Below are 25,889 nucleotides of genomic sequence, written 5' to 3' on the forward strand. Positions count from 1 at the left end.
CGAGATGAGATTTGAACTAGGGATTTATGGACTGCAGCTTAGCCACTGAGTTTCACCAGCTCTTAGCTTAGTGTGGAGTGGCTGAATGTCTTAAAATGGGTTCCAAATTGCAAAAAAAAAAAAAAAAAGCAGTTCCAGTCACCCAGATCATTTAGCACGCCCTTTCCCAACCTGCCGCCTTCCAGATATATTCAATTACAACTGTGGGTAGGCAATAGGAAATGAAGACCAACACATCTGGAGGGTGCCAGGTTGGGGAAGACTAATTTAGTAACTTTGGCCAGAGAAATGTCATCCGTCAGACCAAAGGAAGCCTCCAATATACAAAGCTACTGCCACCTAGTGGGGATAATATGCCTGGGTAAATTTTCCTCCCCCTGTCAAACTATAATATGCATAATGTTTCCTTTCATTTAATATACTTTGTATTAGATTAAATTCATTTCTTATTTCTGCTTGTGGCCTGCCCTCCCTCCCCCAGGAATGCAAGGAGAATTGTAGGCTATGTCGTCATCATCATCATCATCTCTTCAAATGGATTACATTAAAAACGGGGCGGACGACTATGGGCTCATCTACACCAAGCAGATATTCCACTATGAAAGTGGTATGAAAGCGGTATATAAAAGGCAGGAGCCACACGACTGCTTTATGGTGGTATTAAAGTGCACTGACAACTATTGGGGCCCATTGAGACATACTATATACAGCTTTCATACCATGTTCATAGAATCATAGAATAGCAGAGTTGGAAGGGGCCTACAAGGCTGTTGAGTCCAACCCCCTGCTCAATGCAGGAATCCACCCTAAAGCATCCCTGACAGATGATTGTCCAGCTGCCTCTTGAAGGCCTCTAGTGTGGAAGAGCCCACAACCTCCCTAGGTAACTGATTCCATTGTCGTACTGCTCTAACAGTCAGAAAGTTTTTCCTGATGTCCAGCTGGAATCTGGCTTCCTGTAACTTGAGCCCGTTACTCCGTGTCCTGCACTCTGGGAGGATCGAGAAGAGATCCTGGCCCTCCTCTGTGTGACAACCTTTTAAGTATTTGAAGAGTGCTATCATGTCTCCCTTCAGCCTTCTCTTCTCCAGGCTAAACATGCCCAGTTCTTTCAGTCTCTCTTCATAGGGCTTTGTTTCCAGACCCCTGATCATCCTGGTTGCCCTCCTCTGAACACGCTCCAGCTTGTCTGCCTCCTTCTTGAATTGTGGAGCCCAGAACTGGACGCAATACTCTAGATGAGGCCTAACCAGGGCCAAATAGAGAGGAACCAGTACCTCATGAGAATTGGAAGCTATACTTCTATTAATGCAGCCCAAAATAGTGTTATATCTGCTTGGTGTAGATGTGTCATGGGTCCCAACAGTTGTCAGTGCACTTCAGTACCACTATAAAGCAGTAGCATAGATCCTGTGGTGCACTTTAACACAGCTTTAAAGCAGTAGTGTGACTTCTGCCTTTTATATACCGCTTTCATTATGCTTTCATAGTGGAATATCCTGCTTGGTGTAGATGAGCCCTATGTGAAAATAACACATATTCCTCACCTTGCCTGATTTATTTATTTATTTATTACATTTCTATACCACCCAATAGCCAAAGCTCTCTGGATGGTTCACGAAAATAAAAACCACAAAGTACAGCATAAAAATAGTATGAAATATACAAGTTTAAAAGTACAATATAAAAATACAACCAGAATAAAACCTAGGATGCTAAGAAGCTAAAATACTGGGGAAATAAAAGGTCTTCACCTGGTGATAAAAGGAGTATAGGTGCCAGACGAACCTCTATAGGGAGATCATTCCACAGGTGGGGTGCCACAGCAGAAAAGACCCTCTTCCTGGTAGCCACCCACCTCACTTCCTTTGGCAGGGGCTCATGGAGAAGGGCCCCTGAAGATGATTGTACAGTCTGGGCAGGTGCATATGGGATGAAATGACCTTTCAGATAACCTGGCCGCAAGCCTTTTAGGGCTTTGAAAGTCAATACCAGCACTTTGAATCGGGCCCAGATCTGAGCCCAATTCAAAGGCCCATATCCAGGCCTTTAATTAATTCCTGCCATTGAAATTCAGCCTGAAGGAAACATCTTGGATCACTTCCAGAAAGATTCTTGAGCTCAGAGTTTTGCCACACACAAAAAAAACCCTCCTCAAGCGGAAAACCCATTCGTAGGAAAGCTAATGAAAATATCTATCTGCGCTTGAGGGACACTTTGGGCCTGTCACCCCCAACCTGGTACCTTCCAGATGTATTGGAATTAAGCTCTAATAACCAACTCAGCCAACATTGCCAATGGTAGGGTGACCATATGAAAAGGAGGACAGGGTTCCTGTATCTTCAACAGTTGTATTGAAAAGGGAATTTCAGCAGGTGTCCTTTGTATATATGGGGAACCTGGTGAAATTTCCTCTTCATCACAACAGTTAAAGCTGCAGGTGCCCTGCCTTCTTTTAAATCTGGTCACTCTAGATACAGGAGCCCTGTCCTCCTTTTCATATGTTCACCCTAGCCAACGGTCAGGAATGCTGGTAGATGTAGTCCAAAACACGTGGCGAGCAACCAAGTGGGAGAAGATTTGCTTGGACCATCAAAAACACATAAGTTCTTCATCTCCACTTCATCCTTTCCCATAGCTAGCTTGGTAAGGCGCTCACATCCCACCTGTTCACCAGAATAACCAACCTTATGGTACCAACTGTTTTGTCCTTCCAGGATCCCCATTTCTCTCCCACACGAGAAATGAAATACGGAAGAGAAAAAGGCGATTTATATTGACCATGAGTCAGATCATCGGTCTATCTGCTAACAATTGTGTACACTAGCCTTCCCCAAGCTGGTGCCCTACAGGTGTCCAACACCTCTGGAGGGCACAAGGTTGGAGAAGATTGATCTACACGGATTGGCAGCAACCGTCCAAGGTTTCAGACAAGGGTGTATTTCCAGCCCTGCCTGGAGATGCTAGAAATTGCACCTGCAACCTTCTGCATGCATAGCAGGGACATTCAAGAGGCAGCTGGACAACCATCTGTCAGGGATGCTTTAAGGTGGATTCCTGCATTTATTTATTTATTTATTTATTTATTTATTTATTTAAAACATTTATATCCTGCCCTATATCAATAAGATCTCAGGGTGGCGTACAGATAAAAAGCATACAGTAAATATACACAGCTAAAACCAAATTAAACCATAAACCAAGTTAAAACAATATATTATTATTATTATTATTATTATTATTATTATTATTTATTTATTTATTTATATAGCACCATCAATGTACATGGTGCTGTACAGAGCAAAACAGTAAACAGCAAGAGGTTGGACTCGACGGCCTTATAGGCCCCTTCCAACTCTACTATCCTGTGATTCTATGATTCTATGACTCTACCAGCCCTTGCCCCAAAAAAACTTCCTGACTGTTAGAGCAGTCTGACAATGGAACCAGTTACCTAGGGAGGTTGTGGGCTCTCCCACCCTAGAGGCCTTCAAGAGGCAGCTGGACAACCATCTGTCAGGGATGCTTTAGGGTGGATTCTTGCATTGAGCAGGGGGTTGGACTCGATGGCCTTGTAGGCCCCTTCCAACTCTGCTATTTTACGATTCTATGATTCTATGAGTCTTCCTATCCTGGAGAGCCATTGATGGGGAAACCTCCCCTGTTGGATTTCTGCCTGCCATGCAGCTGCAGCCTCTGAGGCGCAACCTTCCGTAGGCCCTACTTTGCCAGCAGCACGCGGCCCAGCAGGATGGGAGATGGCTTCAGCAAATCCCGCTCCCACCCGTTGCGTTTTGTCTTTCGGTTTCGGTTCATGATACAAATAAGAGGCCAGGTCATTTGCAACACTCCGGTTCACGTTGCCCAAAGCACTTAATTCCAAGATAAATATAAAGAACGAGCATTCAGGGTGGTAAATCTAAGCCCTGCTGCTCTCTCTACTGAAGCACAGATCTTGCCTGGAGGCTACCGTTTACTTCCTTTTCAATAAATTTCCAGCCGCTGAGCCTCCCTTGCTTTATATGCTGCCCACTTCCCACAGACACATCCACTGAGCTCTCTTTCAGAAGATCAGATGCAGCACTTTTAGGCAGCCTGGCACCTGAGCAGAAGGGACCTTCGAAAGATGCTGGTCCCCAGCCCAAATGCATGGCAGGGGAGACCACTGGAGAAATTCAGGATGGGCTGCAGTGGTGGCCCAACGCTCTTCCTCCAGGCAACCAGTAGTGCAGCTAGAACTGGACCTTTGGGCCAAAGTCCAGGGGCGCTGCAGTTCAGGGGGGCCACGAATGTAGGGTGACCCTACGAAAAGGAGGACAGAGCTGCTGTATCTTTAACAGTTGCATGGGAAAGGGAATTTCAGCTGGTGTCCTTTGTATGCATGAGCTTCGTGTGGTGCAGACTGGTAAGCGGCAGTTACTGCAGCCGAAATTCTCCCCACGACCTGAGTTCGATCCCAGCGGAAGCTGGTTCTCAGGCAGCCGGCTCAGGTCAACTCAGCCTTCCATCCTACCAAGGTCGGTAAAGTGAGTACCCAGCTAGCTGGGGGAAAGGTAACTGCAACTGGGGAAGGCAATGGCAAACCACCCCACTACAAAGTCTGCCAAGAAAATGTCAGCGAAAGCAGGCGTCCCTCTAGGAGTCAGCAATGACTCAAGTGCTTGCACGAGAGGTTCCTTTCTTCCTTTGCACGCATGCATCACCTGGTGAAATCCCTTCTTCATCACCACAGTTAAAGCTGCAGGAGCTACACTAGAGTGACCAGATAAAAAAGGGGGCAGGGCTCCTGCAGCTTTAACTGTGGTGATGCAGAGGGAATTTCACCAGAGCAGGATCTACACGACTGCTTTAAAGCGCTTTATAACAGTTTTGACAACTGTTGGGGCCCAGGACACACTCCACATACAGTTGTCAAAACTGTTATCAAGCGCTTTAAAGCAGAAGTGTAGATCCAGCTGCATGCATACAAAGGACGGCTGCTGAAATTCCCTTTTCTATGCAACTATTAAAGATACAGGAGCCCTGTCCTCCTTTCCGTATGGTCACCCTACATAGATGACCATCCAGAGAGTGGCAAGTGATGGGGCAAACAAGCCCACCTCTTCTGCTTGCTGAAACATCCTTCCTTCTTCTTTCTAAATGTTTTAGAATTAGGAGATGACCAACTGGTCACATACTTCATGGTTACAGATGCTTTTTTTTTCCTTTACTTTTACTTCAAAATGCCTCAATGCAGGAATCCACCCTAAAGCATCACTGACAGATGATTGTCCAGCTGCCTCTTGAAGGCCTCCAGTGTGGGAGAGCCCACAACCTCCCTAGGTCACTGATTCCATTGTTGTACTGCTCTAACAGTCAGGAAGTTCTTCCTGATGTCCAGCAGGAATCTGGCTTCCTGTCACTTGAGCCCGTTATTCTGTGTCCTGCTCTCTGGGAGGATCAAGAGGAGATCCTGGCCCTCCTCTGTGTGACAACCTTTTAAGTCTTTGAAGAGTGCTCTCATGTCTCCCCTCAATCTTCTCTTCTCCAGGCTAAACATGCTCAGTTCTTTCAGTCTCTCTTCATAGGGCTTTGTTTCCAGACCCCTGGAATACATGGGATAGCTTGGACAGCTCCTTTAGAGTTACAACTGGTTTTGACACAAACCCGGAGTGGGCTCATCACCCTACTGGCCTCATAACCACCAGCCTCCATTGCACGCCGGTGCATGTGTGGTGCTTTACAAAGAGACACATCCCTGCCCTGAGGGGGTTACAGTCTCAAATTCAATTGACGAGGGGGGGAGAAGTAGACGCAGGGATGAACAGCCAAGCAAAGTGCCGTGGTTTAAGTTGCTTCAGCGAAGGCTTACTTACAGGCGAAGGCAGGGGTGGGCGACTTTGGGAGGTCTGCAGGCCACTTCCGTCCCCTGACCCTCCACTAGATGGCCCCACACATCTGACATCAACTTCCATCAGGGGTTCGTTAGTCGCCACCTCCTTTGCAGGTCTTCAGGAACGCTCCAGTAGATGCTCCTCTGTTTTCACTGGCCTTGCCAAGGTGTCTTGGGCATCTGGTTTTGATGAGTAATCTCTGTTTTCATGGATTTCTATGATATCTGTAATTGGTTTTTTATTGCATCTCCTTCAAATGGTTTCCTTCTTGTATGCCTCCCTGAAAGGGTTGCACCCTTAAAGGCGGACTAGAAATAAATTTAAATAAGAACATGCATTGTGGAAGGCCCATAGCTCGGTGATAGCGAACCTCCTGTAAATGCAGAAGACGGTCCTGGGTTCAATCCCCAGAACCTCCAAAGAGATTCTCAAAGATTCTCAGGAAACTTAGACAATCCTGAGCTAGATGGACCAAAGTCTGAATGTGTTTACATGGAGATGAACCAATAGATGTACCCGTGGTCCCATAGAGGAACCAATTGTCTCACTTCCTATGTTCAGAAGAGGGTCCAGCTTTGTTGGCAAGAAACTGAGCAACCAGTAGGTGTTAGGTTGTCCACTCAAAGCTGGCCAGTGGTCAACCAGGAGAATATGACACATATACCATCTTCACAATATGGTTTGACCGATGTACACATACTTATGATTATTGTCTTGCGGGATCAGATCACGATTCTCCATCAAGTCCAGCATTTTGTTCTCGGTGTCATAATATCTCCAAAATAAACTCTTACTGATTCGATTTGATGCTTACCCATGTGGGGACATATTTCACTGTCTCTGGCTTGTTAATCACCCTAACAGAAAACAGCAGCATTGATTGAGCAATAATGGCTTGCCCAAAGCCATCCAGCGAGTTTAATAGCCGGGGCAGGATCAAACCCTGGAATCTCACGTCCAAACTTAACTGTGCTCACCCCTTTAAATTCAGCCACAAAGCTCCATTGGAAGGATCCCTGCATGTCTCTGTGACTGATCATTCCATGATCCTAATATCTCTTTGAAGGAAATCCTAATATCTCTTTAAAGGCATTGAGCAGGGGGTTGGACTCAATGGCCTTGTAGGCCCCTTCCATCTCTGCTATTCTATGATTCTATGAAACTTGATTTGGGCATGTTGTTATCATCATCAACTTCTCTCTCTCCCTCCTTTCTTCTCCAGAAAGCATGACAGACGTGGTCCGCTCAGCCCGGGACTGCCTGCAGGCGGGGGAATCCTGCACCAACGACCCCAGCTGCAGCTCCAAATTCCGGACCCTGCGGCAATGTATTGCAGGCAACGGTGCCAACAAGCTGGGGCCAGATGCCAAGAGCCAGTGCCGGAACACGGTGACGGCCCTCCTTTCCAGCCAACTCTACGGCTGCAAGTGCAAGCGGGGCATGAAGAAGGAGAAGCATTGCCTCAGCGTCTACTGGAGCATCCACCATACCTTGATGGAAGGTCAGTCCGTGGGGCTCCACCAGACAGAGGAGGTGGTGGGAAGTCAGGGGAGCAAATGTAGGGGAGCGATGGGGAGGAAACAGTGCATAACTGTTGAAAATAGGGTAGCCACCTTCTTCCCGGGCAAGCTAGACACACTCCGGTTATTTGCCACGTCATGGAGGCAAAGTAAGTGAGATGAGGCTCTTCTCTTGCAAATGCAGAACAGCCATAGGCATTTATTAAGTCACATGGGCATATAGTCACCTCTGTATTTAATTATTGAACATAAATGGGCATTTCTGTCTGAGGTCAGTGGTGCTACAGACTAAGGCCACAGCTAGACCTTATCCTTGGTTTATCCTTGGGGGGATCTATCCCCCCAAGGTTTATCCTTGGGGGGATCTACACTACTGCTTTAAAGCGCTTTATAACAGTTCTGACAACTGTTGGGGCCCAGGACACACTGCATGTACAGTTTTCAAAACGTTTTCAAAGTGCTTTAAAGCACTTTCAAAGCAGTAGTGTAGGTCCCCCCCTGGGATCATCCAAGGTTCACCCCTGCCTGAGCATTGGATCCCCTGTGTATCACCTAGATGGACAGGTTTGACCCCTGGACAATCCAGGGATAAACCTTAGGTCTCGCTATGGCCTGAACCTTTTTTCAATGGAAGAGGACAACTGAATTGATTGTCCTTACCAAAGCTGAATGGCTACTAGTCCTGATGGAAGTATGCTACCTCCAGTATCAGAAGAAGTATGCCTATGAGCACCAGCTGCTGGGGAACATGGGCTTGAAGGTGGTATTGTACCCATGTCCTGCTTGTGGGTTCCTGGTCAACAGCTGGTTGGCCACTCTGTGAACAGAGTACTGAAATAGATGGACCCTTGGTCTGATCCAGCAGGACTCTTATGTTCTAGTGTCGGTTTCTCGGTATGACGTTGTTCCTGCAGCTTTTACTATTCTCCGTTAGGGCTTTTGTTTCTGGCAAGAATTTTATTTTATTCTCTTGTATTTTTTTTTAATGTATGTGTTTTAGCAATGTTTTCATCGAGTCCTTTTTTATTTATTTATTTTTAAAAAATGCTTTCGTTCTTATCATTGTTAGCTGCCTTGAGTGCCGTTTGCCTGGGGGAAAGGCAGGGTACAAAACAAACAAACAAACAAATAAACAAGCAAGCTGACAGCAGCCGAAGAGATGGACAAGCACTTGATAGGCGGAAGTCTCAAAAAGGCGAACAACCTGTAAAAATGACAAAGGGTTGCGACGTGTATTCAAAGAGGGTGTTGAAGGCTCTAGAGCAGCCTTCCTCAACCTGGGGTGCTCCAGATGTGTTGGACTGCAACTCCCAGAATGCCCCAGCCAGCTGGCTGGGGCATTCTGGGAGTTGCAGTCCAACACATCTGGAGCACCCCAGGTTGAGGAAGGCTGCTCTAGTTCAACCTGATGCTCTCCAGATGTGTTGGATCACATCCCATCACAGGCTGGCTTGGATAGTGGGAGTTGTAGTCCAACACACCTGGGGGGGGGGGGGCACCAGGTTGGAGAAGACTGCTCTTCCTTTTCATTCTCCAACCCACAAGCCTTGTCTCCTAGTCTCCAGCTGTTTCACAGCTGGCTGTGGCCACCAGGTAGCAAGAAGCATTTTGGCAGCAGCTCAGGGACGTTCTGTGTGGAATTTGGACTGTCCCAGGGCTGAGCGTTGGCATTTGTGGCAGCTACCAGGTCCAGCCGTGCCATGCACGGGGTCTGCAGACAGCATGGTTGCCCCCCTGCCAAGACTCGCCAGCCAGCAGAGGACTCCTTGCCAATGCGAGGCGCTTAAGGACAGCAGGAAGAGAGGAAAAACAGGCAAGAAATCACTGCATTCCTTGTTCCTGCTGCTGCCAAGCACCTGTACAATGGACGGATTGCCTTAGATGTCTTTGTGGTTATGCTGGGGAGAACGCTAATTATCTGATGATGGAAGGGGACCCCAGCCCACCTCCCAAGGGGGCGTACCATAATGTTCAGGCGTACCATGATGATTGTGAGTAATGGTGGGCAGGAAGAGGCCCATGACAGGGTAAGGTTGCCAAAGGACCCACCCCAAAATACAGGCAGCCTGCCTTCCTGGATCAATTTAATTGTAAGATGTTTGGGGAAGGGGGGACTCTCTGGGCTTATAAGTAACTAATAAATCGACCCCTGATTCCTTAGCAGGAGCTTCTCCCAGCTGGCTGGGAATAGCCAACACATATGGAGAGTAACAGGTTGGGAAAAGTTGCTCTAGAGTCATTCCTGTCCCAAAAGGAATTGTTGGGGGACAAACTGCTCTAGTGAGGGCCATGAAATAAGGGTGGCCTCAGCCTTCAAGTGGGCTTGCCTCAGTCTTTTGGCACGACAGAATGGGCCATTCCCATCCCAGTTCCAACGGCCACCTTTACAGGGGTTTCTCGAAGCAAGCTGACATCAAGAAGGGAATTTCAGCAGGTGTCCTTTGTATGCCTGCAGCACCTGGCAAAATTCCCTCTTCATCACAACAGGTAAAGCTGCAGGAGCTATATTAGAGTGACCAGATACAAAAGAGGACAGGGCTCCTGCAGCTTTAACTGTTGTGATGAAGAGGGGATTTCACCAGGTGCTGCAGGCATACAAAGGTGACCTGCTGAAATGCCATTTTCTATGCAACTGTTAAAGATACAGGAGCCCTGTCCTCCTTTCCATCTGGTCACTCTAGCCACTGCACCACACTGGCTCTCAGCTGGCATTATGGCTGATTTCCTGATGAGGGCTACAAGTAGAAGAAATTAGCAGTTCTTGCCAGGGTGGGGGGATCCTTTCATTTCCAGGTGTGGTTCCTCATCCAACTTGGGCCAAGCGCAAAAGACATCATGCATCCTTCCAACGTTATGATTTCCATCCTGGGTGTGTGCAGGGAGGGCACACCCATGTTCAAAATGGTAATAACAGCCACTTAAGCCCAATAATTAGAGCATTACAGCCCTAGACTGTATTTTATTCCTTCAAGCCGCTGATTATTATTATTTTTGCAAGGTTCTGCACCAGGTTCTGCATACATATAAATGGCCCCTGTTGAAATTCTGTTTTCCATATAACTGTTAAAAGATACAGGAGCCCCATCCTCCTTTCCATATGGTCACCCTACCCAACACCATCCCCAGCTACTGTGGAAATGGCAGCTAAGCGCAAAGGAAACAGGGAAGTCTGATGGGGCGGGTGGCAGAGGACGTCAGCGACCCGCTAAGAAAGAAGTGCCGGCACAGCATCCCTGGTGGACAAGGTTCCACTACACCTGCGGTCCTGTCTCTACCGCCCTTGAGAGAGCGCTTTTTCGCCATTGATCTTTCTTCCCCGTGTTTGAAGTGTCAGATAACAAATTAAACAAGTTCATGCTCTAATTAAGCCCATGCTATTAAGCGAGAGGCGGCTGCTGTTGACACTTCGCAGCCGTTTATTTCCTTCATCTCCATCCCGCGCCTCCACGATGCTTCTTTTCCCTAACGCATTATGATGGAGCGACGAGTCCCCTGCGTCAATGTTCTTCTCTGTCTTCATCGTGACAGCAGGGCCTGCCACCTCGATGTGCCTGAAGCCCACACGGAGGGAAGAAAAGGGGACAGAATTTGCACAGAGGAGCAAATCTGGGCATCGGTACACTGCAAGAGATGCAGGCCCTCTTCAGGCATTATGGCTGAAGAGGTTATACAAATTCATGTAAGGGGTCTGGGGCCATGCACATTGGCCAGGCCCTAACACCCTTGACTGTGCCAGACATGTCCCTCTCAGTCCATGACCTCCCCATGCTGAGCTGGGAGGTCTGATAAGGCAACTCCTTAATCATCAAGAGAGATCTACTCAAGTGAACATGAGTAGAACCTCCCTTTAGACCTGTCAGTTTAACCTAGCAACGTCGGAAGCAGAAGACAGGATGTTGGGAGTAGGGCTGTCTATGGATCCCCCAATCCACTTTGGAGGCTGACTCGTAGCTTCCAAATCAGTCCCAATCTACCTTGGCTCGCTTCAGCTTCGGTCCGACCAGCTTCCGATCCAGATCCGAAGCGAAGTTCAGCCATCTGAAGCAGGGCAGATGTTGCGGTCTCTGGAGCATGAGGCTGTTCAATAAACAAGGGACCACCACCAATAAGGCCTCCACCCTTGTTGCCATCCTCTGAGCCTCCCTCCGAAGGGGTACTTAGAGTCTGTTGGACGCGGCTGCCCACCCACCCACCCCATAAAGGGAAACAGCCCTTTACATTCACCATTCTGGTCAACATTAGACCTATGAAAATACAAAGCCCCCTTATTCCTTAAAAATGGCAGCTTGCATGGAGGACTGGCAGCTGCCGGGTGCGAGTGGACAGGTATGGTAAGTCCCAGCTGCTCATGCAACTTGGGCGGGAGGGCTCTGGATCAATCTGACCCACTTCAGACCAATCCGTCCCCAATCTGGAATTGGTCCGATTCAACCTGAAGCAGCCCGCTTCGGTTTTATTTATTTATTTATTTATTTATTTATTACATTTTTATACCGCCCAATAGCCGAAGTTCTCTGGGCGGTTCACAAAAATTAAAACCATCATAAAACAACCAACAAGTTAAAAATACAAATACAAAATACAATATAAAAAGCACAACCAGAATAAAACCACGCAGCAAAATTGATATAAGGTTAAAATACAGAGTTAAAACAGTATAATTTAAATTTAAGTTAAAATTAAGTGTTAAAATACTGAGTGAATAAAAAGGTCTTCAGCTGGCGACGAAAGGAGTACAGTGTAGGCGCCAGGCGGGCCTCTCTGGGGAGCTCATTCCACAACCGGGGTGCCACAGCGGAGAAGGCCCTCCTCCTAGTAGCCACCTGCCTCACTTCCTTTGGCAGGGGCTCACGGAGAAGGGCCCCTGTAGATGATCTTAAGGTCCGGGCAGGTACATATGGGAGGAGGCGTTCCTTCAAATAACCTGGCCCCAAACCGTTTAGGGCTTTAAATGTCAATACCAGCACTTTGAATCGGGCCCGGACCTGGACTGGCAGCCAATGAAGTTGTAAAAGGTTTGGGATTCAGATCTGCAATTGAAGCAGTACACAGCCCTGGTTGGAAGCAATGGGAGCATGTACATTCCTGTGCCCCTTACATGCTTTGGATACCCTGTTCAGGCATAATTCCATGACCAGGCAGAGCTGCAGCATCCAAATTATTTGATTTATGCTCATGCATATAAGTTCAGGTCTTGTGTCTGTGACCAGAAGCGACTGAATAAAGCAAACTGAATCCAGAAAGTGAAGGGTTTCGTGAACTTTACTGAGTCAAACAAAACCTTAATAAGGCTGCTGTATGTAATAGTTTACAGACAAAGTCCCCAGGCTAAGCAGCAGAACAACTCAGGCCAGGCTTCTAACAGAGTGAAACCACGACTACTGCAAAACGTAATGAACATGCTAGTCTTTTTATACGCAAGAAAACCTGGCTAAAAATAAATGTCCTTGCCCTGAATTTTATTTATTTATTTATTACATTTTTATACCGCCCAATAGCCGAAGCTCTCTGGGCGGTTCACAAAAATTAAAACCATAATAAAACAACCAACAGGTTAAAAGCACAATTACAAAATACAGTATAAAAAGCACAACCAGGATAAAACCACGCAGCAAAATTGATATAAGATTAAAATACAGAGTTAGAACAGTAACATTTAAGTTAAAATTAAGTGTTAAAATACTGAGAGAATAAAAAGCTGGCGACGAAAGAAGTACAGTGTAGGCACCAGGCGGACCTCTCTGGGGAGCTCGTTCCACAACTGGGGTGCCACAGCAGAGAAGGCCCTCCTCCTAGTAGCCACCTGCCTCACTTCCTTTGGCAGGGGCTCACAGAGAAGGGCCCCTGTAGATGATCTTAAGGTCCGGGCAGGTACATATGGGAGGAGGCATTCCTTCAAATAAGACCTACATGCACCATCTTTCCTACCCCATGACCTTCCAGCCACCCCCATTGCCCCTCAAGATGCTCTCTTTGCAGACAGGTCTCTTCAGAACTGCATTTCCATCCCATCACCTGTGCCAAAAAGAAGAGAGGGTTGCTGCATCTCAGCCACTTCCCTATTTCAGCAGGTTCATTCATTTCATTTCATTTCTAACATTTCTTGGGCATTTTACAAAGATTAAAACCTTAGAAATACAATATATTAACATAATATAAAAAGAATTTACATACAAAAAAATGGATACAATTTTAACCATCAAAAATAAGAAATCTCAGGACCTGATAAAAACCCTGTCTTATGTTGTCAAATTCCTGGGAGTAGAGGGAAGTCTGAACCTGGCACTGAAGAGATGTCAATGTTGGCGCCTGGTGGACCTCACTGGGGAGAGTGTTCAATAAACAAGGGACCACCACCAATAAGGCCTCCACCCTTGTTGCCATCCTCTGAGCCTCCCTCCGAAGGGGTACTTAGAAGACAGCCTCAGATGACAATGGTAGTGTACGAGAAGGAGGGCACTCCATCAGGTATCAGAAAATGCATTCACACACAACTTGGGTGTCTGGTTTGGGTGGTGCGTATCTGCGCTGAACGGCCTTTTCTACAGGGAAAAATAAAGTTCCCATTTCGTTTCGGCTCTGTTCTCTACGAGGACGTCTACTGAACCCAACCATCATATTTGCCACCTTCTGCCATTTTTGGCTGAGATTATAGGTTGCTTTTTTAAAAAAGAAGAAGAAGAAGAAGAAGAAGAAGAAGAAGAAGAAGAAGAAGAAGAAGAAGAAGAAGAAGAAGAAGAAGAAGAAGAAGAAGAAGAAGAAGAAGAGGAGGAGGAGAAAGAGGAGGAGGAGGAGAGGAGGAGGAGGAGGAGGGGGAAGAAGAAGAAGAAGAAGAAGAAGAAGAAGAAGAAGAAGAAGAAGAAGAAGAAGAAGAAGAAGAAGAAGAAGAAGAGGAGGAGGAGGAGGAGGAGGAGGAGGAGGAGGAGGAGGAGGGGGAAGAAGAAGAAGAGAAGAAGAAGAAGAAGAAGAAGAAGAAGAAGAAGAAGAAGAAGAAGAAGAAGAAGAAGAAGAAGAGGAGGAGGAGGAGAAAGAGGAGGAGGAGGAGAGGAGGAGGAGGAGGAGGGGGAAGAAGAAGAAGAAGAAGAAGAAGAAGAAGAAGAAGAAGAAGAAGAAGAAGAAGAAGAAGAAGAAGAAGAAGAAGAAAGAGAAGAAGAAGAAGAAGAAGAAGAAGAAGAAGAAGAAGAAGAAGAAGAAGAAGAAGAAGAAGAAGAAGGAGAAGGAGGAAAGGGAAAAGTGTGAGTGAAAGCTGGGCGTTTTAAATAAATTAACACATATTGTTAGGGTGGCCTTACCTGTCATAGCAACAACGGTTAGGAAGCTGAAAATGTAATTGAATACATGTGAGAACCATCCGTGACTTATTATAATGTCTCCCTGCTTTTTATTCCCCAGCGAAGGGGCCGGTTGGAATTTCTCAGCAGAGTTTCACACACACACACACACACGCCCCAGTAAAACTCCACATAGGGAAGGACTCTCAGTTATTCTGACAACCTGGCCCTATAGGGCAGGGCGTGATTTTTATGTTCGGGGCAGGTAGGGGGCAGAGAAACACCATTGTCTGTCTAGAAACAGAGAGCCCTCCTTGGTTTTCAAATGTTGTCTGATGCTGTTCTCGGTGACCTTCATCGCTAGTTCTGGGCCGCACATCCTGTGGTAGCTGGTTGGCATGACAACACCTCAAAGCCCTTTTGAGCACAGTGTGGGCCTTTCAAAATCGGATGCGGCAGAATAGAGAGGAGGGGGCGGATGAAAAGGTGAAGCCTCCTGCAGCTTCTGACGGGGCCAATCTCTGAGGCCACTGAGGGTGCTGAATGCCTGTTAGGCAAACGACTGAGGGTCGGTGTGGCCTCTCCACGCCCACAGCCACCAGGCGATGTGGAGGTCCCAACTCACGCTCCATCTGGCTACGGGCAGAAGTCCAACACATACTTCGTTGGCCTCCTTGCCAGTGGGATTGGACTGGGATTGGACCTCCAGGCCAAAATCTAGTCCCCCACCCACCCAGAATGAACCACGCACCCACCCAAACATCTACCCAGAAAGCAACCTCCGTTTTATTCCCGCACTCGTGGTGGAGCTAGGAATGATGTGAGCTTAAGATGCAAAACTGCACATGCTCAGAGCATTCCTCACATAGAAGGAACGCAGGAGTAGTTGCAAAGCAGGGGACGCTGGTTTTGGGGTAAGGGAGAGGGAGGGAAATGTGAGTTGTGCACTTCACATCCGAAGGAATACCATATTGATGCCCTCAGGGAGAGGTTTCATCTCTCTAATGAATGTAATGTGCCAAGGATTAAAAGATGGCTTCTCTGCCAAAGGGTGGCTACAGGTGGCTACATGCCAGATTTGCATTCCTTAATGGTGGACATCACGTCCTAGCGGACCAAGGGGAAAACTTTCAACCAATAGAGCATCGACTGTAACCTATGACTCGTTGAGATTGAAAGTTCGATTTAACTTGAAAATTGAACGTAACTTAACTTGCTAATCCAGAACTGACCAATAGAAGGGTTAGAAAGAGACTAACACCCTCTTGTAGGAAAGGAAAGGAACCTCTCGTGCAAGCACTGAATCATTACTGACTCTTGGAGGGACGCCAGCTTTCGCTGACGTTTTCTTGGCAGGCCTTATAGCGGGGTGGTTTGCCGTTGCCTTCCCCGGCTGTTATTACCTTTCCCCCAGCTAGCTGGGTACTCATTTTACCAACCTCGGAAGGATGGAAGGCTGAGTCGACCCGAGCCGGCTGCCTGAAACCAGCTTCCGCTGGGATCGAACTCAGGCCGTGGGGAGAGTTTCGGCTGCACAAACTGCTGCTTTACCGCTCTGCGCCACACGAGGCTCTAGTAGTCTATATATACTGTGAGATTCCTTTGTTCTGGAGTATCCTTTGTTCTTGCAGTATTGGAAGTAAATGGATTAAGTGTATTCTCCAGCCTCGTGTGTTTGATTGGCTATTAACGCGCCGGGGAAGCGGGCCTTTAAATCCCTGGGTTAAGGGACAACAATATGTCTAGGCATCTAAGTGGAGGGGGTGCTCAGTCCAGGGTCTAAAATTAACTAGCTGCAGCAGTGGTGCTCGGCTCAGTTATGGAACCTGGAGATCCCCAACCTCCCCTTGTGGGTAGCCCAGTTCCCCTTTGGGTTACCCACAGAGGCATGTGGGCCGCTTCATGGATGCAGCATTAAGTGGAGATTTCCGAGTGAAGAGGCCCTGGGCTCACTTTCTTTCCTGGCCTCCTTGCTTCCTTGGCGGCCTGCCTGGCTCTTGGGTGCAGAGTGTGGCAATGAGAATGGCACTGGTGGATCTAGCAAGCCTGTGCACCAGGGGGGCAGCACCTCTGGCCGTGGGTCCCCATCTAGCCCTCCAAGTGACCATTCTCCCTTCCCATTTCCTCCCAACCGTAAATTGTTGGATGGGTTCCTGGCTTTTTTGTGCATTTTCCTCAGTTCTGAAAGGTTGATGTCTCTCCTAAGGCTCAGTTACTGGCAGTAGCAGCTTGAAGCTACATTATGCTTGTATTGGGGGGGGGGGCATGCATCATTTCCCCTTTGGCCCCGCCCACTGATGGAATGCGGCCCCCGAGAGCTTCTCCCAAATGGAATTCAGACCTCGGACTGAAAGGGGTTCAGAACCCCAGTCTGCACCATCACAAGCATCATTTGCATGTCAGCAGTGGGGGCTGGTGGCTCCCATGTCAATGGGGCAGTGGATTTGTTTTGGTTTCGGTCAGAACCAATCAGAACTTTAATAGAAGCTTTCCAAGGTGCTGAACCCATTTGGAGGATAGGGCTCACCACTTTCGATGGCTCCTTTAGAATTCTGACAGGTTGACTGAAAAGTGGCAGCGTATTTATTTAATTATTGCATTTATATCCCACCCTTTTCTTCCAAGGAACCCAAGACGGTGTACATAATCCTCCTCCTCCACATTTTTATCCTCACAACAACAACCCTGTGAGGTACACTGGGCTGCAAGTCTGTAATTAGCCCAAAGTCACCCAGTGGGGACTAGAACCCATATCTCCCAACTCCCAGTCCGACACTCTAGCCACTACTAGGGTGACCATATGAAAAGGAGGATGGGGCTCCTGTATCTTTAACAGTTGCATAGAAAAGGGAATTTCAGCAGGTGACCTTTGCAGGCATGCAGCGCCTGGTGAAATTCCCTCTTCATCACAACAGTGAAAGCTGAAATTCCCTCTTCATCACAACAGTGAAAGCTGCAGGAGCTATACTAGAGTGACCAGATACAAAAGAGGGCAGGGCTCCTGCAGCTTTCACTGTTGTAATGTAGAGGGGATTTCACCAGGTGCTGCATGCATACAAAGGACACCTGCTGAAATTCCCTTTTCTACGCATCTATGGGATATTGCTATTAATGATAAATTAACATGTCACATGAGAGTCAGAAGAGGAATGATAAAAAAACGAATGATTTTGAAGTAATATGGAAACAGTATTTAGTCTTTGTATTATTAAAGAGGAGAGGGAAAACACCTCCAGAGGAATTAATGAGATTTTGGAAATCAGAATAAGATCCCGGGGTTGGGGGAGCACATTAATGTTAATCAATGATTATATTAAATGGAATTAAGTTAAAATATATGTTTATTAATTTGTTTAGTATGTATTATTATGAATTATGGGGTAGTGTTTTATACTGTATTGTTTGTATTGTTTGGAAATTTAGAAAAATAAAATGATAGATAGATAGATAGATAGATAGATAGATAGATAGATAGAGGAGCCCTGGGCTCCTTTTCATCTGGTCACTCTAGCCACTACACCACACTGTCTCTCAGCTGGCATTATCGCTGATTTCCTGATCAGGGCTACAAGTGGAAGAAATTAGCAGTTCTTGTGGAGGGCAGGATCAGCACACATTGCATTCTTTTCCAGGTGTGGTTCCTCATTCAGCTTGTGCGCACATCCTTCCCATGTTGTGTGCGGGGAGGGCACACCCATGTTCAAAAACGGTAATAACGGCCACTTAAGCGCAATAATTAGAGCATTACAGCCCTAGACTGTATTTTATTCCTTCGAGCTACTAATTTTTGGCAAGTACTGAGATTTTAAAGGGACCTCGTAAAAAACGTTAACTCTGGGAGTCATAACTCTTGCCTTGTCAGGGCTGTGAGTGTTTTATGCGCCGTGGAAATTAAACCGGGAGTAAAACAAGAGCACCCAAGCGTGGGCTGGAAAATAGATGGATTAATAAAACGCCACTGGGGGCTGACAGCGAAAGGTAGGAAAGCTGAGGAGAAAAAAAGTAGGGATGAATTATGACAGATGGCGAGGAGGTGGGGAGAGGCAAAGAAAAGGAGGAAGGGAGATGGTTTAGGTGGTGGAAAGTACCATGGCCAGGGGTGTAGTGGAGGCCGGGGCTCTCGGGGAGGCAGGACCAGCACAGTTTTATTAGCAGGAACGCTGATGTCATCTGCCACCCTGCTCAGATTTCCCTGATCCCGCTGACCTGCTGAAATGAAATGCAGAGTATTTTGAGATGACTTGGGCCGTTGCTAGACGAGGCGTTAGCCCAGTGTGAGGCCCGGTCTCCCTCCTGTGCATCCAGATGACGCACAGGGGATTCTGGGGTCAGGCTGGGCTAACGCCTCCCTTGAACCGGGATAAGCGGATTCGCTTATGGCCCGGCTTTTCTGAAGCCCTGGCCTGAGGCCAGGGCTGCAGAAAGTCTAGCAACTTCTGTGGCTTTTCCCGGCTGCTTGCTTACACGAGTAGCCGGTAGAAGCCATGGACTGGGCACAGCGCTCCATAGAAGCGCTGTGCCCATCGGGCTGGGGGGGGAATCACAGGGGGGGTAGATGGGGGCCAGGGGAAGGACCGGACCCGGCAGGAGAGAGGGGAGGGAGAAGAATGGGGACGGGCATGGGGGGGCGGGGGAAGAAGAACGGGGACGGGGACAGCCATGGCGGACGGGGAGAGGACAGGCAAGCGAGCGGGCAGGGGGGGCATCAGACATCGTGGGGGGGAAATCAGGGGGAGCGGGAACCCTTTATTATTTTAAAAAAACACTTACCTTCTTCGGTGGTGCGCTCCTGCGCACATGGCCCTTTAAGGGGGGGAAAACCGGAGCACGCGACGGAGCTTTCCCTTGCCCGTCGCGTGTTGACATCTGGAAAAGGGTGACAGCACGTGCTAGCTGTAGCGTGCCGTCACCCACCTCCCAGATGGATTATCTCCTAGGTCTAGCAAGGCCCTTGGTCTTGAGTGGGTAATACAGACCATTCGCTTTTCACAAGAGGGAGATGAAAATTGCTGGAACTGGTGTGTTGCTGTGGATCCGCACCACTGCCTGAACGTTTGACGTCTTCTTGGGGGGGTGTCTTATGGGGATGGTCACGATGAGCGCCTGCACTTCAAAACCGATCCCTATACCGCTGACCATGACAGAATCCCCTTTGACCACCCCCCAAGGATGGTCCAGTGAAGGATGTGTTGTACTGAGGGATAAATGGACTCACCCATGACTGATTTATCGGATGCTCACCCCAACGCTGCTGCCATCTGCCTCTGCTCACGGTGCCCATGTGAGCTTCTTTTGAGCCCTGGCGAGCGTCCGATGATGTCACGAGCCCGTCCGCCCTTGTTCGTTGCTTCCATTGTGCGCAACCATGCAGGCTCCTCAAATTACGTATTTATCTCGTAAAGGCCCCATTTAAGCAAGACTAAAGGCAGAGATCTTTCCTCCCATTGCACAACAATGGAGGCTCTGGATGAGGATGGACGGGGGCGCTCGTCAGGCCCTATGGGCGTTCAAAGTGTGGGCATGCGAACGCGCAGCGAGCACCTGAATGGGTCCAGGGGAGCAGATGCAGGAGACTCCCAGAGCCAGTTGGGTGCCCACGACATCCCTAGTTGTACTCGGAGCCAGCCATGTTCTCTTGCTTTCCTAAAAGACACTTGCTGCCCCTTGGAGCCAGTGTGGTGTAGTGGCTAAGGTGTTGGACTGGGGGTCATAGAATCATAGAATCATAGAATAGCAGAGATGGGAGGGGCCTAGAAGGCCATCGAGTTGTACTGAGTTGTGCTCAATGCAGGAATCCACCCTAAAGCATCCCTGACAGATGCTTGTCCAGCTGCCTCTTGAAGGGTTCTAGTGTGGGAGAGCCCACAACCTCCCTAGGTAACTGATTCCATTGTCGTACTGCTCTAACAGTCGAAGTTTTTCCTGATGTCCAGCTGGAATCTGGCTTCCTTTGAGCCCATTATTCCATGTCCTGCACTCTGGGAGGATCGAGAAGAGATCCTGGCCCTCCTCTGTGTGACAACCTTTTAAGTATTTGAAGAGTGCTCTCATGTCTCCCCTCGATCTTCTCTTCTCCAGGCTAAACAGGCCCAGTTCTTTCAGTCTCTCTTCATAGGGCTTTGTTTCCAGAGCCCTGATCATCCTGGTTGCCCTCCTCTGAACACGCTCCAGCTTGTCTGCCTCCTTCTTGAATTGTGGAGCCCAGAACTGGATGCAATACTCTAGTTGAGGCCTAACCAGGGCCGAATAGAGAGGAACCAGGACCTCCCGTGATTTGGAAGCTATACTTCTATTAGTGCAGCCCAAAATAGCATTGGCCTTTCTTGCAGCCATATCACACTGTTGGCTCCTATTCAGCTTGCGATCTACAACAATTCCAAGATCCTTCTCGTTTGTAGTATTGCTGAGCCTAGTATCCCCCATCTTGTAACTGTGCCTTTGGTTTCTATTTCCTAAATGTAGAACTTGGCATTTATCCCTATTAAATTTCATTCTGTTGTTTTCAGCCCAGCAGGGAGATCCAGGTTCTAGTCCCCACTCAGCCATGGAAACCCACTGGGTGACTTTGGGCCAGGCACAGACTCTCAGCCCAGCCTACCTCACAGGGTTGTTGTTGTGGGGATAAAATGGAGAGGAGGAGGATTATGTACACTGCCTAGCATTCCATGGAGGAAAAAAGTTGGGATATAAATGTAATAAATAAATAAATAATAACATCACCTCCCTCTCTTCCTCCAAGACACAAGTTCAGAACCCACCCATTCCGTAACAATGTTGGCTTCATGGAGCCAAAGCGCATGTAATTTCATTGGCTGACATCCATCCCTTCTTTAGCCTGACATGCATACGCCCTTCTGCCCTTCACGACTTATGCTATAACCCCGCCCATGCAACTGCCTTGACTGAGCCTTTTCCCTGCAAACTGTCATTGCTGGTCAACAATCGTGTTCGCTACAACTATGCCAGGTTGAAACCCGTAAAACCACTTGGGCGCGTGAAGAACAGTCAGGGGATGCGCAGCACAAGAACATCAGAAGTGCCCTGATGCCGGATCAGACCAAGGGTCCATCTAGTCTAGCACTCTGTTCACATAGGGCTCATCTACACCCAGCAGGATATTCCACTATGAAAGTGGTATGAAAGAGGTATATAAAAGGCAGGAGCCACATGACTGCTTTATAGCAGTATTGAAGTGCACTGCAGGATCTACACTACTGCTTTATAGTGGTACTGAAGTGCACTGACAACTGTTGGGGCCCAGGACACATCTACACCAAGCAGGACATAACACTATGAAAGCAGTATGAAAGCAGTATATGGTATGTGTCAATGGGCCCCAACAGTTGTCAGTGCATTTGAATATCAGTATAAAGCAGTGGTGTGGCTCCTGCCTTTCATATACTGCTTTCATACCACTTTCATAGTGGAATATCCTGCTTGGTGTAGATGAGCGCACAGTGGCCAACCAGCTGTTGACCAGGGGCCCACAAGCAGGACACGGTGCAACAGCACCCTCCCACCCATGTTCCCCAGCAACTGCTACATATAGGCTTACTGCCTTTGATACCGGAGGTAGCACATAACCAGCAGGGCTAGTAGCCATTGATAGCTTTCTCCCCCAGGAATTTATCCAACACCCCTTTTAAAGCCCTCCAAATTGGTGGCCATCACTACAACTTGTGGTCGTGACTTCCATAATTTAACTCTGCGCTGTGTGAAGAAGTCCTTCCATTTATTTGTCCTGGATCTCCCACCCATCAGCTTCAATCAGCAGAAACCTACAGCCACTCAGCGCTCTCTGAGATGCACGGTGGTTGAATCACGGCCGCTCAGAGAACCCGATGCAAGATTGGCGCACCACCGATTTGAACCGCCTTTCAAACTTGGACCTGCAACCTCGTGGCCGAGTCTTCTACACTGAGATGCTCTTTCTCGTCTCATTCCAGCACATTCCTCTTTAAATTGCTTCCCTTGTCAAAAGCAATTCCTCATGCAGCCGTGGCTGGCCTCTTGTGATTCCTCCCAATCTTTCTTTGGCGCTAGAACTGGGCCTCCCAGAGTTGTTTCTCTTAGAAATTGCTGGTCGCCCCGCACTCCCCTGTCCCCGAACGTACGATTGATGGATGAGTCTCGGAGAAAGTGAGCTGAGACAATGCAGACTTGTTTGCAAAGCGTCGTCTTTCACACACGCACACCCTCGAGAGGCCGTAAAAGCTTCCAAGAAGCCATTTATACAATCAATTATCAAAGCCCCGTGCCTTGGGAATTTGTGGAGCGTATTATTTACTCAACAGCGAATAAAGCAGAGATTGCATTCCAGGCCCCTGAATATTTGCAAGCGCCAGTGAAATTGTCTGAGGACGACGACGAAAGAGCGGTCACACCGTTACCTACGCAATTGTCCTGATCCGAGGAGGACGATCCAGATATGCGAACGGGTTTCTCTGCACAGATCGTTCCTGCCAGGCACAAAGAAGAATGCTGTACGAAGGGACTGCACATGCAGAACCCAGGGGTATACATGCCGCGCTCCTGAATGCTGCAGTGCCAAACCAAAGTGTTCCTGGCCCTTTTGGTTGCGGAGATAACTTTCTCAAAACCCTGCAAAATGATCAGAGTGTCTGAAAAGGAGCTTCCCGTGATTTGGAATTAGGCCTTGCATGTCCTACAGTGAGAGAGATTAATTGCATTGGCTATGGCTACAATAACAGCACATTCATATCCATTCCTTATACATACCCATTATTGCATTAAACCATTATTTCCCAACCCTGTGCCCTCCAGATGTGTTTAGGCTACAATTCCCATCATCCTCAGACAGATGCTGGTTGGGAATGATGTTGTCCAGCTCCATCCAGTCCTTCTGTATCACCTCTGCAGTCCCCAACCTTTTTGGCACCAGGGACCGGTTTCGTGGAAGATAATTTTTCCATGGACCGGGGGGTGGGGGGGTTTGAGGGGATGGTTTTGAGAAGGGGCCCCCCCGCCCGCCCCCACTCCAGCATCCTGGCTTCGCTTCAGCTGGGCGGGCGAGATGGCGCCCCGTGCTCAGGTACGCTGGGGTGGGGGTGGGGGGTGAAAGCAGCTCACCTGCGCGGCCCAGTTCCTAACAGGCCACGGACTGGTCCTGGTCCTGGTCCGTGGCCCGAGGGTTGGGGATCCCTGATATAGAAACCTCCCTAAAGATGCTGTCTGAATTGAAAAGCAATGCAGGGGTCCCTTAAGGCTGAAGTCCTATACCCATCTACCTAGGAGAAAGCCCCATTTAGGACTTATTTCTGAGTAGACATGTACAGGTTCATGCCATAAGTCAGCTGATGAGCAAGTCAGCGTGTTTGCTTCGCCCTCGTCAGAAGGGGGCCTTATAAAAAGGGTTGGCTTTTCCCATGGGAGTTCGGATGAGAAAGGATATCATTGGGGTGGTTGAGATTCCCAGAACACCTGTGTGATGCCACCTTCGTTCCTTCCTCTGACCCCCTTATCTAGTCCCACGAAGCCTTTAGAATAATCCCTTAGTCTTCATACCATACATGAAAAAGACTTGAGCTTAAATTTTCCTCGTGTTTTGATTGGCTGGCTGGTTGGAGCTGGCCAACATTTCAAATTATATGTAACTAAAATAAACAAATATATTTTCTCCTCCCAACCCCATTTCCCCTGCTGCCATCCCCTTCCTTTCTTCTCTTCCCTGTGTTGAATGTCATCTTGATTGACACAATACAGTAATCCACACTCGGGGTTGAGAATGGGTTGAGTGTAGGTTATTATTATTATTATTATTATTATTATTATTATTATTATTTATTTATATAGCACCATCAATGTACATGGTGCTGTACAGAGTAAAACAGTAAATAGCAAGACTCTGCCGCATAGGCTTACAATCTAATAAAATCATAGTAAAACAATAAGGAGGGGAAGAGAATGCAAACAGGCACAGTGTAGGGTAAGCAGGCACAGGGTAGGGTAAAACTAACAGTATAAAGTCTGCACAACATCAAGTTTTAAAAGCTTTAGGGAAAAGAAAAGTTTTTAGTTGAGCTTTAAAAGCTGCGATTGAAGTTGTAGTTCTCAAATGTTCTGGAAGAGCGTTCCAGGCGTAAGGGGCAGCAGAAGAAAATGGACGGAGCCGAGCAAGGGAAGTAGAGGCCCTTGGGCAGGCGAGAAACATGGCATCAGAGGAGCGAAGAGCACGAGCGGGGCAATAGTGTAAGGTTGTCATTGAACCATGGGTTGTTGTTGAAATGTGGATTATTGTGTTGTCTGCACCCAGCCGTGATAACAAACATGATTTGTTAACCACAGACCCATGAAGAGAACCCATGATTTGTTGTTAGGCTACGACCTGTGGGTTGTTCATGGTTAACAAACCATGGTTTGTTATCACGGCTGGGTTCATAGAATCATAGAATCATAGAATAGTAGAGCTGGAAGGCGCCTACAAGGCCATCGAGTCCAACCCCCTGCTCAATGCAGAAATCCACCCTAAAGCATCCCTGACAGATGGTTGTGCACTAGCCTCTTGAAGGCCTCTAGTGTGGGAGAGCCCACCACCTCCCTAGGTAACTGGTTCCATTGTCGTACTGCTCGAACAGTCAGGAAGTTTTTCCTGATGTCCAGCCGGAATCTGACTTCCTGTAACGTGAGCCCGTTATTCCGTGTCCTGCACAATACAACAACCCACAATACATCAAACCACAATACAACATCCTCGGTTCAATGACAACCCACACACAGCCCTCTTCAGTGTGGGTTATTGTGTTGTGTGAACCCAGAAAGTGTAAATTCCTTGAGGAAGGAGCCTGTCCTTGTGTACTTTGTACTGTTAGCTATTTTGGAACTTTCTTTTCTGAATAAAACTTCTAAGACCTCTTGGACCTTTTTCATCTTGAGGCCTGTGAATTCCACTTTGGAGAAGGTCTTGGGGGGGTCACACTCCAGCAGTGGGTGTGGCTGAAGGGGAAAAGTGGTGGACCCAAAATACCAGAAATACAATAAATATCAGCATATTTTAGCACAGCGTTCTGGATGCCAGTAAGTAGGAGAGGCAATTCAAGCTTTTATAATGGGGAAAAAACTGTGCAAAAGCCAGGAAATGACCAAATGATAGGTAGTTGGGAAAGGGGGTGGGGCCAGAAGAAGGGGCGTGGCCACCTGGAGAACCCTGGAGGGCCAGTTTGGGGCCCTCATGCCTGAAGTTCAATACCCCTGTTCTAAGAGATGCT

The 25,889-nt window shown here is 47.8% G+C and overlaps 1 protein-coding gene across 1 annotated transcript in view; it reads left to right on the plus strand.

Annotated features, from left to right (window-relative positions):
* Positions 1–25,889, plus strand: part of GFRA4 (GDNF family receptor alpha 4) — a 143,245-nt gene that overhangs the window by 81,070 nt on the left and 36,286 nt on the right. Inside the window, exon 2 of the mRNA XM_063135698.1 lies at positions 7,096–7,374. Coding sequence (XP_062991768.1) covers positions 7,096–7,374 — 279 coding nt within the window. The remainder of the gene's footprint in view (positions 1–7,095; positions 7,375–25,889) is intronic.

The sequence above is a fragment of the Elgaria multicarinata genome, chromosome 10 (assembly GCF_023053635.1).
Source record: "Elgaria multicarinata webbii isolate HBS135686 ecotype San Diego chromosome 10, rElgMul1.1.pri, whole genome shotgun sequence".
NCBI classification, from domain to species: Eukaryota; Metazoa; Chordata; class Lepidosauria; order Squamata; family Anguidae; genus Elgaria; species Elgaria multicarinata.